Raw genomic sequence first — 19,589 nt, 5'->3', positions numbered from 1 at the left:
TGTGAGCAGGTTAGCATTTCCTTTAATCTGCTTGAAATGTTTATGGACAATCAGGGGCCACCATTAAACTACATAAACAGGTGCAGGGAATTGGCAAATTTAAAGAGAAAAAGAAAAAAGGGAAGGGGTGTAAAGAAAAAGAAAAAAAAGAGGAAAAGTTGGCAGTGGGAGAGGAAGAGGTTGGTATATGATAGATAGATACAGGAGGACAGAGACCAAAATATGGGACATGCTTTGGGGTGGCCAAAGTTTCTATCCTGGATTCACGCCTCGTACTCACCCCTTAATTATTTGACTATTTGATTGGATAGTTAAAGGCCTACTTGTTTCTTCCTCCACTGACCGGTGTGGTTTCAAGACAGATGGCTGCTCACTTTAGCTAACGCATAGTTCGAGCCACTTTAAAGTCAGAGCCAGTTGTAATCCTGAATAAATTTAACAGCAAAGATTTAAAGGGCAAGATGGTTTAAAAGGCTGAGCCTAAAGGTTTAGTCAATTTAAAGGCCGATCCGGTACATGTGGCTGGTGGGTGTTGTGCAGGCGCAAGGGTTGGTTCGCATTAAGACGCGCGGAGTGGTGAGCTGGGGAGTGCTGAAGGAGATGGCACCAAGACTGGTACCTACGTTACGCCTCCCGGATATGGCCATACATGCCGAAGCCGGGAGAGCCGGGTCAGTGGGAGCAATGTGTGGTCCACAGAGAAAAGCAACCGGAAGCGTGTGGAAAAGTAACGAGAAGCATTTATATTCTCAAAACCTTTTCATGTGGATAAAAAGCAACACGAGCCAAAGTAAGAGAATGAAATGCATGAACAAAATGCCAAGTGGAAACAAGTTCAAAAGGACCAATGCCATGTTAAATCAACTAGGCAACAATCTGAAATCTCGGGAATGCACCGCATGGACGATACTTGAAAAAGAGAGTGACAAACAAGAATATTTCGGGACAACGAGTAAACAGGAAGCTTGGAAAACATCACAGAAAGCAATTACCGCTTGAAGTTCTCCTTGTGTATCAGACAAATGAAACATGTGACTTTGCTAAACATTCATAGTTCTCAATGTTGCAAAAAGTATGATCAAGAATGAGATCAAAATGTTAAAGTTAAGTCTCTGGTGTTGTGAGTTTTTACAATATGGAGACAGTGATGAAATGCACATGTTGGTGTCTGAACAAATGCGAACCATTAGGCCTTCAACAAAGTCAGCACTGGACAGCATCTGGTGAACAAACCGGTGGCAGCAAGAAACTCTAAACCACAGCATGAGATTTGAATCAGTTCTATTTCCATTTTTAAATAAAGAATCAATCACAGATGAAGACGGCTCAATGTGAAACGGACACGTGCATGGACCTAGGACCCCTTGGTTTTCCGGATGAGGTTGCTGATCGTTTCCCATTGCTCCTTCGTGACCTGCAAAGGAGATAAGAGACGGGTGGTTCGGTGTTACGCGGTCTCTCCGATGTCTTGATCTCAACCCGGACTTTAAACCTGAGAATTCACTATGATACGATGCGTTCCAGGGAGAGAAACCGAACAACCGGAGGAAGATATTGCATTGAAAATTTCCAGAAATTAAACGTGCCAGATGTATTTACACTTCAGAACGCCGAATCCTTTCGAAGGCATTTTGTAGCAACTTGAAATTTTTGGTCGTTTTTCTTTTCAATAGCATTGACAAGCATTTAGCAAGGAAAAATAAATATATTAATAGGCATGGCAAACAACAAATGGAAAACAACAGATACACACACACAGAGAGACACACAGAGACACACACAGAGACACACACAGAGACACACACAGAGACACACACAGAGACACACACACACACACACACACACACACAGACACACACAGAGACACACACACAGAGACACACACACAGACACACAGGGACACACACAGAGACGCAGACTCACACACGCAGAGACTCACACACACAGAGACTCACACACACACAGAGACTCACATACAGAGACTCACACACACAGAGACTCACACACACAGAGACTCACACACACAGAGACACACACACAAACCCGATTATACACCACCCTATTTAACTCGTCCACGTACGCTGCTAAACGGAAGGGTTTTGAAAGGGCAAAGGTGATTTGTGTTCTCCAGTGTTCAAGTATATAATAAAATTTAAATAAAATAAAGCTTTTAAAAGTCGTATGAGTAAATTCATTCTGGGGTTTATCTCTGTTTTACGCAGTGTCTATTACACACCGTTACTTAACATGTGACATTAGTTATTCATGCCTGTTTGTGTCTTTTACAATGTCCTTAAAAACACTAGGTTTCCTGTTTGGAATCAATTTCAGATTTGTTTGTCTGCCAGGCAGGTATGCGGAGAAAAAAAAGATTGCACCCTTGTCCGAAGGAAGCGGTTAAGTTTGGCATTTTAATATGAAATCAATTTAATTTCAACAGCTCAACATTCTTTTCTTCAAGACTTTGCTTTACTCTTCTCTCCTCTTCTTCTACATCTATCTATAATTCCAGCAATCTCTGTGTGTGTGTCTGTGTGTGTGTGTGTGTGTCTGTGTGTGTGTTTGTTTGTCTGTGACCGCTGTTTCTCGACAACCACGGGTCCGATATACTTTAAACTTGCCAGGTATATTGCTGGGGACCCGAGGATGTGCCTTTTCAAGGTTTTAAATTAATCGCAGAAGTAGTTACCGAGCTATGTCCAAAAAACGATTCAACCAATCAGAGAGCAGCGAGCTATCACGTGTGCCGAACGTGGCGAACAGACTCTGCCTCGGATGGCACATTTGAGAGCGTATTCATTTATTTCCCGTCGGCAAACTATGTTGGCGCTATGTTGGCGTTAAACGATGTTTTAAAACTAATTAAAACTAATTTGCGATTCTTTCGCTTTGCGATGCGATATGCGACCTTCCGGAGCTCCTGTGAGAGCATGCGCCATTACGGATAGTACGGGTACGGGCATGCCATATGTTGGCGTTAAACTATGTTTTAAAACTAATTAAAACCATTTCATGTAAATAGAGGGGGTGGGATTGTCACTGTACTCGCAAGCCGTTCGCCGTTCGCTTTGGCGTTGCGAATGGACCAAAACATTTCATGGACCAAACCATTTCATGTAAAGCGTTCGCCGTTCGCTTTGGCGTTGCGAATGAACCAAAACATTTCATGGACCAAACCATTTCATGTAAATAGAGGGGGGGGATATAATTTTAGATATATATATAGTACGGGCATGCCCTAGTAACCCTCAATAATGATAAAAAAAGGTAATTGTTCCCGCCGTACCTACCAAATGCTTATATACACCACATCTTACCCTGATGGTCTTATATGGTACCATTTAAAATGTTCCTTTTTCTCCCATGTTGAATTCTCTATTCTGTTATAATTCGCTCTTCTTTTTCCTCTTCAAAAGTCCAATAAATCCTCAACCATACCAACACCTACAGCTCTTCCTTTCTTCATTCTCTAAACTCACCTTTATATCAACCCTCTAACGTTTTCAAACGTTTATCTGACTTGAAAATTTCAAGAACCCCACCTTGCAATGGATGTTTGTATTTCATTAATCGTTCCTTTTGTACATAGTCATTGTCAAATCCTCCCCTGTCTGTTCGCTCCCCGCCTTCAACTTGCCCCTATCATACAAACCCTACCCCATACCTGCGTCCCACTCCATGTCCCCACCCCCTCTACTCCTTCTTACCCCCATTCCATCACTACCTTCCCTCTACCATCACCCTTCAAAACTTCCACATCTCCCCTCTGCTATTCTTCTTCTGCTCCAACTGGTTCTTCTGATCATTTCCTTGTTAAAGTGGACATCTCTCTGGCCGTTCTCAGAAAGCCTCCTCAGCGTTGACGAGTCTGGCATTTCACTCAGGCCGACTGACACAGTCTTCAAGCAGCCATCAATCATCTGGACTGGTCTCCCTTCTCTACTGTCTCTGACATCAACTCATCCTGGGAATTCTTACAAAGGAAATTATATACATATAAATGTGAGCTTACGCTGGATCAGCACGTCACTGCATCCTTGGACGACTCCTCAGAACCATCCCGACACACCACTGTGTGCGACGGAATGAGGTGTTTTTACAGTGGCCGGAGTGCAAATCCTGCCACCAACCTCCTTGAGAGAGGACCCAGTATCCTGGTACTCATTTCGCTGACCTCCGAAGGATGACAGGCTGAGTCAACCCTACCTGGTATTGATTCAACAGCTGAACGGGATTCAAACTCAGGACCTTAGGATTCCAAGCACACCGCCCTATCTATTAGGCCAAAAGAAAATTGCTCGCCGTCTCTCATGCACAGATTTATCCCATCTAGTCTTCAGTTGTCATAGCCTTCTTCGCGTCCATGATACACCGAATCTTGTGGTGAGGCAGTTGCCCAGAAACAACTTGCCTTTGCCTCATGGAAGGCTAATCCAACTGAAGGCAATCTCAGTTCCTTCCACAAAGCTCGGAACAAGTGTGTGTCCACCCTCATGAGAGCCAGGAAACAATATTTCTCTACTCTCAAGACTGAACTCTCAAACCTGTCTCCCCCTTCCAAATCCTGGTGGCATCTGGTCAAATCTCTTTCTGGTGTTTGTTCCCCCTTCATCCCCTCCCTCACCTCAAACGGCTACATGGCTGACTCCGCAAGTGAAAAAGCTGAATGCCTCAACTCTGTGTTTGCCTCAAAATCTTGTGTCCCAAACCTGTCCCTCTCTGTACCCACCTTACCCAGTCAAACCCAGCTGCTCCTGGACTCTGTGTCCTTCTCTCCTGACAAGGTGGAGAAGTTTCTGTCAAACCTCGACTCTGATTCTGCAACTGGACCAGACGGCATCAGCCCACGGGTCCTAAAATCGTGCTCTGCCACTCTATTTCTGTTGTTTTCACCCTCTCTTTTGCTCAAGGTCATCTGCCAGCATCTTGTAAATCAGCAAACATTACCACTTTACACAAAAAGGTGCAAAAACAGATCCTTACAACCACAGGCCAATCAGCCTGCTCCCAATAATTAATCAACAAGGTCATGGAATGCATCATTGCTTCGAATATCAAATCCTTCTTCTTCTCCAATGGCTTGATCTTTGATCTTCAATTTGGTTTCAGACCAGGTCATTCTACTCTGGACATGCTGCTTCTGCTGTCTCAACAATGGATGGAGGTCCTCAATGCCAACAGGAAATCAGAGCTGTCTTACTTGACATATCACATGCCTTCGATACGGTCTGGCACGCAGCTCTGCACACCAAACTCTCCTCTTATATCTATGGAAATCTCCACGCATGGCTCGCAGACTTCCTCTCCTGTCATAGTCAACGTGTGGCCCTGAATGGATTTCTCTCATCTCCCCTTCCTGTTCAGGCTGGAGTTCCTCAAGGCAGTGTTCTGGGCCCTGTGCTTTTTCTGGTCTTCATTAATGATCTCTCCGACTCTCTGGAAAATCCTCTCTATCTCTTTGCTGATGACTCCACTCTCTGCCGCTCCATATCTCAACCCTCAGATCGGCAGACTGCTTCACTCTCTGCAGACCCGGACAAAATCACAAACTGGTCGAACAAGTGGAACATGTCTTTCAATCCTGACAAATCTCACACTCTCACTATTTTCTCTCCGAAAAGACCGTCTGGAAAACCCTTCCATCTACTTTCTCAACAAACACGCAAGATGAACATTACCAGAGCCACATTGTATAATCCATAGTAGTACAAGCATCTCTGCATCTACATCCCACGTGCCCATCACAAACTGTTCAGAAAATACCTTGCGCAGGTCGTTGAACTCCCCGGCCAATGACACAAGTTCACCACCGTCAAATCGAAGAATCTGAGCAGCACAGAAATAAAAGGCGTCAAAAACAAACTAGAGTTGCCAACAACTATCAATTGCTTTGAAGAAGAAACACCAAAATTTTAAGTAAGGAACCATGAGATGCATCAAAATTTAGGATTAAAAAAAAAAACTAGCCAAATTGCAAACACGTACAAGTTATGGTGTCTCGGTTGCTATTGACGCCATTTTGGTTTAAAAGGAAGCATTCGAATGTGGTCAAGCTGTTCAATTCGTAATCATCATTTGCTACAAACTATATGAACAAGTATGCACCAGTTCTCTCTGTGAACGTCCATCAACTCCCAGATGTCAAAAAGGGTCAAATTTGATTGGCCTATGTCGGCCATTGTATATTACAGATACTTATCCTTCACATCTTGAAGCTTCCTGGGTTCCATGTTGATGTACAGTCGGTGAAGTTTCAGATAAATTGGTGCAATAGTTCTAGGGAAAATCTTTGGAAGAAAAATTCGTAAACCTAAGGTTGGCCATTGAGTCTTTGTACCTGCATTCAGCTTCATTGGAGGATATGTACAAGATCTCATTACTTGTAACAACCATGTAGAGTTAACCTTATTGGTGCAGCAGTCGACGAGAAAAGTGTCAAAATATGGCAGAACTAGAATGGCAATCGGTAGAGTGCATACCTCCGCCAGGTTGAAGAGTTTACGTTTTGTATCCGATTGACAGGCTGGATCTGCATCCAGACCTTTACCAAAATATAATCAGCTTGTTCTCGTCAGCTACCCAACTCACCCAGCATGGTTTGTCATAATCCATCCATAACTTTTGGGAAAATCGTGCGAGTGCTATATGTTGTTATTGGCCCTATCTCTCAATGGTGAAGAAGCACTTGTAAAATTCCAGTATATGGATCCAGATCTTTACCAAAATTGACTAAGTTATTTCGTGTGACACACTCAACTTGCCCACCAAGTTTCATTCGAATCCATCCACAACTTTGGGATATCCTGTTCACCGTCAGACAGACAGACAGACAGACAGACAAACAGACAGGGGTGAAAACATAACTCCACCCACCTTAGGAGGCGGAGGTAATTAAAATCACATAATCCGTTATGTTCAGGTTCTAAGCATGTACTATAAACATGCAAAGATTGGCATTATTTCTTTTTTTAAATTCCCTTTTTAAGGCCATTTTCCCTGCTAGAGCGGGGGTTAGCCTTGCGGGCTCCATGACAATCATCATGGTTCTCTTTTTGAGGCAATGTTTATATGACCGGACGCCCTTCCTGACGCCAACCCTTTAGTCGCCTCTTATGACACGTGTATCTATTACGGTGTACCTATTCCAAACCGGAAGCCTGGTGTTGGCATTGCGGTTAGAGTGCTGGCTCGGGATCCTAGGATCCTGGGTTCGGATCCCGGTTGATCGCTGAAATAACACCAGGGGGGTTGACTCAGCCTGTCATCCTTCCGAGGTCGGCAAATTGAGTACCAGTTCACTGGTAATTCCCTGCATGTCACAAGAGGCCCCTAACAGGGTTGGCGGCAGGAAGGGCACCCGACCATAAAACATTGCTTCAAAAAGGGGACCACGGTGCCCAAAAAAATCCGACCCCCCGCCCAGCGGGGAAAAATGGCCTCTAAAGGGGGTTCTATTCAAAGCCGGGGCACACACCGGCACATTCATCCCAGCAAGCTGGTACTCAATTTGCCGACCTCGGAAGGATGTCAGGCTGAGTCAACACCCCGGCGTTAATTCAACGATCGACCAGGATGCAAACTCAGGATCCTAGGGTCCCAAGCTGGCACCCTAACCGCTAAGCCAACACCAGGTTCTGGAGATTGGCATAGCCAACTGTAATAGTTTTTTTCAAAAGTCGTTTCACAAGAATCGGCAGAACTATAATAGTACTCCTAAAAAGAACAATAGGCTTCCTACCTGTGAGCTTGGAAGCTTCATAATAATAATAATAATAATCTATCTATAATTCCAGTAATCTCTGTATGTGTGTTTGTTTGTTTGTTTGTTTGTTTGTCTGTGACCGCTGTTTCTCGACAACCACGGGTCCGATATACTTTAAACTTGCCAGGTATATTGCTGGGGACCCGAGGATGTGCCTTTTCAAGGTTTCATATTAATCGGACAATTACTTACCGAGCTATGTCCAAAAAACGATTCAACCAATCAGAGAGCAGCGAGCTATCGCGTGTGCCGAACGTGGCGAACACACTCTGCCTCGGACGGCACATTTGAGAGCGTATTCATTTATTTCACGTTGGCAAACTATGTTGCCGCTATGTTGGCGTTAAACTATGTTTTAAAACTAATTAAAACCATTTCATGTAAATAGAGGGGGGGGGGGGATTGTCACTGTACTCGCAAGCCGTTCGCCGTTCGCTTTGGCGTTGCGAATGGACCAAAACATTTCATGAACCAAACCATTTCATGTAAAGCGTTCGCCGTTCGCTTTGGCGTTGCGAATGGACCAAAACATTTCATGAACCAAACCATTTCATGTAAATAGAGGGGGGGGATATAATTTTAGATATATATATAGTACGGGCATGCCCTAGTAATAATAATAGTAATAACTATCATAATCTTAGCAAGAGCAATAGGCTTCCCCCTTGTCAGATTGGAAGTCTAATAACGCTGGCAAAAACAATCGGCTTCCAGCCATATTAGCTTAGAAGCCTAAAAAATTATCAAAGCCCTTACGAGGATACCATGTTACCCTAGCTCATCGGCAATCCTTTCGTGCTTCATCCATAAACAGGCCTTGCACAACATCTCTTCATAAACCATGCGCACAGGCATACCGAGCCAGTCATCCAGTTGGCATAAGGGCTGCAGACGTATGCCGCAAGGTTGGCCAGCTCTTCCGGCTGTCCCAATCTTCCTGTAGGCATACGAGCCAGCATCGTTGCCTCAAACTGTCCAGTGGGATCCAAACGGCTGAATGCACCCTGTCAAGAATAATAAGTGAGTGATTATCATGTGTCAAAACCGACATGAAATAGAAAAATAGGACCACGGGTCCTGAAACTCATCTGGGTCAGGAGCAACCGTCACTCAAACCCCAGACAGACCCCCACAGACCCTAATATTTTTAATGCCATGAACAAACTTTGGTACATCATGGGCGATGAAATTTGTGATCAAGTTTCATTGAAATCATGTGTGTAGTGTCGGAGAAGAGAGCAAATACCTATTTTGGGGGGGTCAAAGCCCCCTCCCCGCCCCAATATACTCTTTTAATGAATGCAGATTCGGATGCGGTCAATACACCTTCATTAGGCATCAGATTGAAGCATGTGGCCACGTTTCATCAAAATCGGGTGTTTGATTCAAGCGATAAGGACTGAAGTGTTTACAGACTCACTGACTGACTGACTTACCTACGGACACTGCTCGATCGCATAAGCTCACCGGACTAAAGTCCAGTTGAGCTAAAAACGTGTGATTACATATAGCGCAGACATATGAACGAGCTTAAACTCCTTGAAAGGAATGGCATCTATTGGCTAATTTTGATTGTTAATTTGCATCGCAATACAAATTACAGTTCCGATGGAGCAATGACGGAAGGCATCATACCTTGGTCAATATTCATTTAAAATGACTTATGAGGAACGTTCATTATGGTGCCGCCTATTATGGAATAGGCTGAGCACAGACCAAACGATGCCTTTGGAAAATGACATAACACACTGAAAACAGAGCGCTTGAAAGGCCTGTGAAGGTGAAAATAAGCTACAAACATTCAATAAAGATGGATTGACGAAGGTGAAGGCCACCGAAAAGATCGGCGACTTATTGGATTGCTTTGTGAAAATTTAACCACAGCAATTCTAGAACCAGTGATTTTCCGTTTCAAAAAAACCGTTTCATGTTATCAATGGAAAAAGAAGCATTTATTTGTGCACTTGCTTTGGTAAAATACTGTTTTCCTCGGTCTCCACTGCACCTCCAGCCATTGAATTTCCCATCAGAGCAACATAAATGTCAGATGGGTAAAATCTGGAATGTGGATCCATGAGAAGTGGAACTTTAAATGGAATTGATCTTGATTAGGACATCCACGTATGCTCACCGACAAAGGAAGTATGCAGACGTGGCATTATGTACATCCACATGAAGTCATAAACACACCAGGGGCTTTTTACCCTCACCAGAGGAGAGAGTATTGCATTTGGGTCCGTTTGTCCATCTGTGCAGAATGTGCTAACCTCGGCCACAAACGCCACCTAGTGGTAGCCAGTAGTACACGTTTTTTTTATTTTTTTTTGTTGTATACAGGATCGAGGCTCGTGAAAGAGCTAACATTTATCACACAAAAAAAAAATCAAACAGACACACAAAACATATAATAAGGGTAGCGACAGACAAGATGGGGAGAGAGATCTTGCCGGGGAGGTCACGTTATCTTTTTCCAACCGAGTACCTCTATACAATATGTACAATTAGAATGTGAGTACATCTATAAAATAGGTACCATGAAACCACACAAACCAAGTCCTGGCATGGGTATGCAATCATTGATCAAATATTGAAAAAATTGCTGCCAAACATTTCCCTAATCGTATGTACAGAAATGGCCTTGTTTCAGACTGTCAACATGGTTTACTCCCAAAACGTTATTTCATCACCAAACTTACTACAATATATCACCACTGCGCCAAAACTTTTGGATTCCCTCAAACCCCCTTGTATTGATGCCATATTCGTCGATTGGTCCAAGACTTTTTATCGTGTGAGCGACAGTATTCTTCCTGACAAACTGCATAGATATGGAATCTGTGGTTCAGTCCTGAAGTGGTCTCAATCCCACTGAACGGGCCGTCAACAACGGGCACAATTCCTAGGGGACATTCAGCCTGGACCCCTGTTCCCTCAGGTGTTCCCCAGGGATCAGTTCTTGGGCCCCTGCTTTTTAATGTTTTTACCTTTGATTTGCCATTGTGTGTCGGTTTAACCTGTGACAGTATGCTGATGACACTGTGATTTACAGAGTTATCTCTGGTCAAGATGATGAGCTCACTCTGTGGAATGATTTACGTCAGATCGACATTTGGTGTTCTCTTAATTAGATGAAACTCAATGTTGATAAATGTAAATTCATGACCCTCACTCTTTCTAGAAACCCACCCAAACCAGCTTTACGATAGGTTCACAAACTCTTTAAATGACTGACCATTACCAATACCTGGGCTTGTCCATTTCCAGTGATCTTACCTGGAAGCTGCATGTTAACACAGTTGTCTCAAAAGCAACACAGTTGTCTTTATCAGAAGATTTGGTAATTATAAAGATGTTCACACACTCGTTAAACTTTACTCTTGTTAGACCCATCCTCGAGTACGCTGCCCCCGTTTGGTACCCGAGTACTCTTTCCCAGCAATCTTCTCTGAAGGGAGTCCAGAGGAGATGTACCTGATCCTGTCTCGGTCTCCCAAGGAGTATATTTTATGACTGTCTGTAATGAGAAGTTTTCTCCTTTTTCAATATACTTGTGCAATTTAACTTTTTTTTCCTTACATTCAATGTGTAATTTTTTTTTGGTGTTTCGCACCAGGAGAGCTACTCAACAGTGATTTGGTTCACTTTTTAGCAATCCTGCAGGGGTGCAATGTATGTTGTTATATACCTGCAAAATAATAAATAAATAAAAAACACGTTGAGTGTGTGACAAGAACGAATTGATTATATTTTGCTGAAGATCCGAATCTGATTAGAGAATTTTTAAAGTGATTCTTCACCATTGTTTGATGGGACAAAAATGATATGTAGCATGATAATTTAAAAAGTAGTGGATGAGTTATGACAAAACATGGTGGATGAGTTAGGTGAAAAGTGCAAGCGGATTCAACTTGGTTCAGGTCCAAATCCAAATCCGGATCCAAATGCGGCCCATCAGTGGGATACAAAACGTAAACTGTTCGGCCTGGCGGAGGTATGATCTCTACAGAATATCGTTCTAGTTTGGAATTTGTTCATGATACTGGCGATAGCTCACCTACTCTGTTTGAAGGACACCACAGGATTTTTAACGTCCACCACCAAATTCTGGCAGACGGGACGTTCACTTAACGTCCATCCTAAGGATGGTACACATCATGATGAATCACCCTGTCTGTGAAACACCAGGATGAGAGTTTATAGCTGGGTTGGGATTCGAACCCAGGCTGGACAGTTTAAAATCGAGCGTGCATACCTCGAGAGATTTAACATTGTATATTCATTTTTCCTGGTGATTCATTGTTCAGGCAAGTTGAAAAACCGCTCCATATTCACTGCTCTGTTATAATAGCAATGCATTGAGTTATGTCCAAGCCATTTTTCTCCAGTACTTTATTCAAAAGTTCAAGGAACCCTTTCTCTATGGAATCTGTGCAGTTGACTAAAGATAGCATCTTTTCCTGGACCCTCGCCAGACTAATTAGGGGTAATTATAAAACATCTAATCTTGAAAATGCACATGAGGATACATCTGGTTGTCCTAATTAATTCCCCATTATCTGCTCAGGAAATTTTCATAACAACACATTATTACAATAAACACCATAAGAAAATATTTAGATTTAATCTACATGTAGATAAACTATAAAAAAAGAAGGGACATTCTTGGGTAAAATTCCAGGTGCATAGAAAAGGTCCCTTTATATAAGGGTATGTGCCAATGTGCCATGTGGCAAAGTATAGAAAAGAAGGGACATTCCATAGCTTATAGAAAATGCCAAACAACACAAAATAAGGCGCATTCAAAAAATCTCGTGTGCATGCTGGACTACCCTTGTGTTCTTGTTCATATAATGTTCATATAAAGGGGCGCCAATTTGATTCATACCGCTGCATGAAGAAGTAAATCTATTTTAACCAATATATGTAGGACGCCCCTTTATTTGAACTTTTCTAGAGCATTACTTGGTTCCTCCTAAGAACACAAGGGCAGTTCAACATGCACACGAGATTTTTTGGAATGTCCCTTATTTTGTATTGTTTGGCATTTTCTACAAGCTATGGAATGTCCCTTCTTTTCTCTACTTTGCCACATGGCACATACCATATAAAGGGGCCTTTTCTATGCCCCTGGCATTTTCCCCAAGAATCCATTAGGCCATTGGGCCAGCACGTTAGATTTTTTTGTAATAAGAGGTATAAAGTGTGTATATATCTATAGTTATATATATAATATATATACAGTATATATGTATATATATATATATATATATATAATTATATATAATTTTATATATATATATATATATATATATATATATATATATATATATATATATATATATATATATATATTTAACTTTAAAGCAAAAACTAAAAGGTGGAATTTGTTTTGAAAGCCATTAATTAGACGAATTGGCCGATGTATATTCCATGTTTTCAATGTATAGCCTTTGAGATATGAGCGCCAACACATTTTGGGCGGACGGACAGACTGACACCAACGTGAATTTGAGGGTTTTCTAAATAAAACTCAAGAATGCGGAAACGGACGTTGCTGAAATTTGGAACACATTACCTCGATGTACAAAGTATTTACTTCTGAAATGTGCAGTCAATTTCGTCCAGTAGAAACCGAGAAACGCATTTTCAGTCTCTATGTTAAAGTTGCATACAGAGAAACTATCCCAAATAAAGGGAGGGGCGCTTTGCCCCTACCTTGATATAATGGAGGGAAAGTACTCCATGTAAGTATGTATGGATCATCTACTCCTCAGAAGATTTGACCGAGGAAGCTGAACCTTTCAGGAATTAATGAGGTCACCCTGAAAACTTTCAGGAATCAATTAGGTCACCCTGAAATAATGCATGTGCAAGATTCGTTTGATTCCATCAAGGTTTTGAAAAAAAAAAATTCACCCATCCCGGCATTTTTTCCCTTTTGGGGGAGGTGGGGAGGTTGCGAATTTTCAAAAATCTGATAAGGCCTAATTCGAGAAAATGTCACGCACTAAGAGTTGCAGGAAATGGAGGATTTTGTGGGGGCTTGATTCAGATCTTGAAAAATTAGAATACTTTTCCGGAATTCCTGGAAAAAAAATATGGAGAAATTTTATTTTGAGAAAATGCATTGTTTGCAGCAATATTTAAATTGTGATTCAAATAAGAGCATCACAATGACAAACACAATAAGAAAACCAAAAGGAACACAATAAGAAAAAAATCAGTCCAGCAACGTCTGGAACGATTGGATTCACTTTATCAGGATGCAAGACAGAGGCATTGGAACTAGGAAATATTCTGCCCGTAGGGCGGGTATTTGATAATCATACTAAAGTTTGGTGTGTGTATGTATGTTTGCATGTATGTATGAGTCTTGCATAATTGGAAACAGCTTGGCCGATCACCAAATTTTGCAGACATGCTGGGGTTACCCAGGGTCAGGTCACAGGCACAAAAATAATCCTTCTTTCTCCCCAACCGTTCCCCATGAAGATGGGGAGACGACTTGTGATTTTCGCCTGTATACATAGAATAGCACAACTAGTTTAACCACTGACCCCTGCCGGAGGGAGTATGAATGGAAACCATATTTCTTTCCTGGAGGGAGCAAGCATTACTACTAAAACTGGAATGGCACATGGTGGAGCTCATATCTCTGCCAGGCTGAACATTTTACATTTTCTATCCCACTGTTGGGCCGGATCTGCATTTGTACCTCAATCAAAATCAAATCATCTTGTTCTTGTCACCTACCCAACTCCTTCAAAAGGTTTAGTCCGAATCCTTCCATAATTTGTTGAGATAAAGTGCTACATAAAGTTTTTGGCCCCATCGATCAATGGTGAAGAATCACTTAAAATTCTTGTATCCAGATCGAAATCCTCACCAAAATCTTACTATAATTCACCAAATGTCCATCTGTCCGTTGCCAGGTACCGCAAAAACGGCTGAACCGATCGCAACGATATTTTGGGTGGGTAAATCTGGGACCCGCTGGAGTAAAATAGGCTATATTGTTTTTCCAATTTTCCAATTTTTCCAAACACGATGGAATAATATTTAATGATATGAATGGTGATGTGGCTTTTATTGAAATTCTACAAATACTGTTTATATTTGAATGAGAATTATGAACCTGCCGCAAATGCGGAAGTGGACAGATTACGGCAATGAGCTGGTTTGATAATATCCCAATACAACCGTCATTTAAAACAGTATTTTGATAAAGTATCAATTTATGATTGGAATTGAGTGAATACAACTACGATTTTGAATTCGTAATTGTGTTCACTCAACCGTACGGAAACTTCACATCAGGATTTAAATTTTGTTTATGTCACGAATGCTGTTAACAGTTTATTTTTTATATTAATGCTATTTAATTTGTGATTGGAGTTATGCTGTTTGGAATGAAAAAAAGAGATATTGAGTTCAAGTGAATGACGAAATGCCGTGACGGTTTCTACTTTCTAAATGTGAATTCGCGGATCGCCAAATGCAGATTCGCCATTGACTGGGTATGGAACAAACGTACCTGTTTGTTTGCAAACGGGTACGTATTTCATGGAAGTCCTTCACGAACTTGCTGTCCATGTTTGATGTACGACTGAAGGTGCTACAGGAATGTGGAATTTATTGGTTTCATGCTTTAGCATTCGCCGTTTCTGCATTGTCTGTTTGCTTCTGGCCTCCCACCTGTGCGCAGCACGGGTACCTCACTAGTATAATTAATTCATCCTTGACACACACCCAACATGTCCACTAAGTTTCGTCCGAATCCATCCATAACTTTTTGAGATATCCTGCTCATAAACAATCAAACAAACATGGGTGAATACATAACATCCGTCCACCTTTCATGGCACAGGTAACAAAAGTCAAACTTACTTGGATAATTTTCAACCACAACAACTGCATGTCAGGTCAAGTGGAGAGTTGGGCTAGCTACTTGTTTTTTTTTAAAACACGTAGCTCCTACCGGGCGATAATTTACCCAAAGTCCAGATGGCTGAATCTGCCCCTGCCTGCATGTAATCATGACCCGACAATAACTAAAACTAGTTGAGCTACATTCAAAGAACACTGCCCCCATCCTCCAGAACGCGACATTGCCAGGGCACCTTCATCGCCAGGCAATGTCGCCGTGCAGCATAAGGAGTTGGAATTGTGAGGGAGCAATAATTGATTTATTAATTGATTAATCGCGTAATTCAAATAAATAAATAATAATAGTAAAATAAGTCAATCGGATGAAACTTGAGGATTTTAGAAATCTGACCTATGTTGACCTCAAAAATACTGTGTGGTTGAATTCAGTGTCCAGATATGCAAATCCTCTTAAAATTCCAAGGCAATCGGATGAAAATTGAGGATTTTAGAAATTCGGCCTATGTTGACCTTTTGGCCTATGTTGACCTAAAATATAATTGGAGATTAAATTCAATGACCAGATATGCAAATTCCCTTAAAACAAGTCAATCGGATGAAAATTGAGGATTTTAGAAATTCGGCAAAGTTGGTGACCTATTGACCTTTTGACCCCAACAACAATAGGCTTCTTGCTTATAACCAACTCCGCCATTTGGTGAAGTTTTGTGAAGATCGGTTGAAAATGGTGACCTGTAGGCGACTGACATACAGACAGACAGACAGACAGACAAACAGACAGAATAACGCACAAGACAAACCAATATACCAGAAAAATCTTCGATTTTCGCAAATAACAAACAAGAAAGAAAGAAACCAGAGTGAAAACTGAGTACTGCCTTTCAGTGCGCGTCATCGCCGGGCCCCCTTCGGCGACCGGCAATGACGTCATGCAACACCTGGAGATGGAATAGGAAAGAAGCGGTATACAACAATCAGAGTGAAAATTGAGTACGCTCTTTCGGCGAGAGTCATCGCTGAAGACCTCAGGCGCCCGGCGATGACGTTTCGCAGCGCCTTGCGATGGAATAGGGAGGGGCATAGTACAAAAGATCAGAGTAACATCAATTACCTTTTTCGACATTTTGAAAAACATTTTGAGCTAAAATACCTAAAATTTTACTTATGTTTACTTGTGTTTGACCACACATTTCCAGTCTGGAGCGACCATCTCTGGCCGGACGGCTCGCCACATCATGGATAGGTTAATGGCCTGTTCATATTCAGCTTAAGCACAAATAATGAATAAAAGGTCCAGGACCAACTGGCACTTTCATTCAGGATGTGATGGGACATCCCTAAGAGTCAAAGGTGACATCAGGAAATGCCACTTGTGTCCAATTACAGAGGTACCAGGTGAGCAAAGGCCGCCTTAAAAGCTTCGGCAAGATAGGTGAGACTCTTGAGCCTCCGTTGGCAGTCCACTCGGATCTCAAATCCTCGAGCTATTGTTTAATAGTAATCAATGGAGACAGAGTGGGTTCCTTAATTTGTTTTAGCAACCTTTCTGGGGATGGGTAGGGGGAGGGGGCGGGGCGGGACTCAAATAAAAAACTGGTCCTCCAGTCTTGGGGTTTGGTAATGGGAAAGAAAACATTCTGCTAAAATATTTTAAGCTACAAAAACTAAAATCGCAACAGATGTCAAAAGGATGGAAATCTCAGATGACAAATTTGTCATTGCCGTCTTACCCGATGGGGCCGAGTAAGCGAATCAGATTTTTCTTTCTTTCTAGGAGAAACAACCATAACTAAAGGGTTAATTTCAATAATACACGGTTCACAAAGGATTGGAAGACCAAACTTCCAGTTTTCCAGGACAAAAAAGTGGTTTTCCAGGTCTTTTAATACACGTGCTTCATGTACAAGTGAAATTGGATTTTCCAATGTCATTTGTATGTAAATAAAAAAAAATCAATCGTTCAAGCTACTGCGTTTTTTGAGAGAACGAATCAATATTAGATGAATGTTTGCATTCGATTCGGGAAGACGGAAAAGAAATACAAGTGAATTATTTTCCCCATCGCAAACAAGACGTTGGTCTTCTACCACCTCCTTTCTGGTCCTGCACCCTCTGCTCTTTCCGTGCTCCCCCCAAAGTTTTTCCAGGGCACATGCGGTCCACCATTAACCCCTTCTGGTGAAACTCCCAAAATTCAGTCACTACTCACCTCCACTCATTCGTTCTTCTTTTTTCCCGCCTTTGGAATCAACTTCCGCATCCTTTTGAATCTCATTCTTCCCTTCAGGTCTTCAAAACAACTGTTCACCATCATCTCATATCATTTGCCATCCAAAACCTTGTTCTTTACTAACCCCATTAACCCCCTCCCCACTCTAAGTCTACCTCCTTCCAAATGTTCTGTTTTTGCTGCTTGAGAGTTTCCTTCTGTATCCATCTTGTCCTCCCTATGCATCCTCCTCTACCCCACATCCCTTATTACCCTGCGCCCGCGAAGTGAAAAGCGGGGTTAAGCATTCAGTTACGTACGTGTGCCGTACGTGCCTGTATTTTAAAAATTCATTTTCTCGGCAACCGTTGGTCCGATTGACACGAAATTTTACCATAGGTGCGCCTCCGCCTGCAGAATTTTTTTATTCATAATTATGATGTCATAGGTCATGTGGTATGGACGCCATCTTGGAAAAACGCTACACTATATCTCCCAAACCACTCAATGGAAAAAATTGAAACATTGAAACATGGCTCATGTCAAGCACTCACCATGGGGAATAAGATATGTTGATGGTGATGTCATCGGTGCCTTAATTATGACGTCATAATTCGACGAGTACAACGCTTGATCTGATCAGTATGAATAAAACCAAAATTTCCTCTGCAACTGTTAGTCCGATGAACACAAATTTTTCAGAATATGTGCGGCTCCTCCTGTAGAATTGTTTTATTGATAATTATAATGTCACAGGTCACATGGTACAGACGCCATCTTGGAAAAAATCGAAAAATGTTGCACCTCTATAATCTCCGAAACCACTCTATGGAAAACCTTCAAACATGGCTCATTGTCAAGTACTCCCCTTGGGGAATAAGACATCTATCTATAATTCCAGTAATCTCTGTGTGTATGTATGTATGTATGTATGTATGTATGTATGTCTGTTTGTCTGTGACCGCTGTTTCTCGACAACTACCGGTCCGATATACTTTAAACTTGCCAGGTATATTGCTGGGGACCCGAGGATGTGCCTTTTCAAGGTTTCATATTAATCGGAGAAGTAGTTACCGAGCTATGTCCAAAAAACGATTCAACCAATCAGAGAGCAGCGAGCTATCACGTGTGCCAAACGTGGCGAACAGACTCTGCCTCGGACGGCACATTTGAGAGCGTATTCATTTATTTCACGTCGGCAAACTATGTTGGCGTTCAACTATGTTTTAAAACTAATTAAAACTAATTTGCGATTCATCGTAACTGCGATATGCGACCTTCCGGACAGTGAAGACTGCACTTCCGGCAGCCAATCACAGAACGCGTTGTTGCGTAGGCGTGGCCGATGTGAGAGCGAGCCGAGCCGAGCGCGTGCGCCATTACGGTTCGTAATTCGATTTCTTCCGGAGAAAATAATAATTTCTCGATTTCTTATGCGCATTATTTCTCCCAATTCAGTCAGAGCGAAGGGCGGAAGCGAAGAGCGTTGTTTTTTTTGTTTACGGGCGTACGGGCGTACGGGCGGGGTAGAGCGTACGGGTAGCGTTTTTGTTTTTTTTTGGCAAGGAACGGGCACCCACGTACGGGCATGCCCTAGTGTTAATGATGATGTCATTTGTGCCTTCGTTATGTCGTCATAATTCGACAAGTACAACACTGATCTGATCATTGTGAATTTTTTTTTTCTCAGCAACTGTTGGTCTGATGAGCACAAAATTTTCACCATAGGAG

At 42.0% G+C, this 19,589-nt stretch overlaps 1 protein-coding gene across 2 annotated transcripts in view; it reads right to left on the bottom strand.

Moving 5' to 3' along the window:
- Positions 1-722: 722 nt before the first annotated feature.
- Positions 723-19,589, bottom strand: part of DECR1 (2,4-dienoyl-CoA reductase 1) — a 50,095-nt gene continuing 31,228 nt past the window's right edge. For both annotated transcript variants that reach the window (XM_068126172.2, XM_068126173.2), the window contains exons 8-10: positions 8,620-8,766; positions 5,764-5,826; positions 723-1,414 (exon numbers count right to left, since the gene is read on the bottom strand). In XM_068126172.2, coding sequence (XP_067982273.1) covers positions 1,355-1,414; positions 5,764-5,826; positions 8,620-8,766 — 270 coding nt within the window. In that variant the 3' untranslated portion in view covers positions 723-1,354. The remainder of the gene's footprint in view (positions 1,415-5,763; positions 5,827-8,619; positions 8,767-19,589) is intronic.

This window comes from Myxine glutinosa, chromosome 10 (genome assembly GCF_964187855.1).
Source record: "Myxine glutinosa chromosome 10, kmMyxGlut1.1, whole genome shotgun sequence".
NCBI classification, from domain to species: domain Eukaryota; kingdom Metazoa; phylum Chordata; class Myxini; order Myxiniformes; family Myxinidae; genus Myxine; species Myxine glutinosa.
Note: the sequence above shows the minus strand (reverse complement) of the source record. Positions and strands in the feature narration are given on the sequence as shown.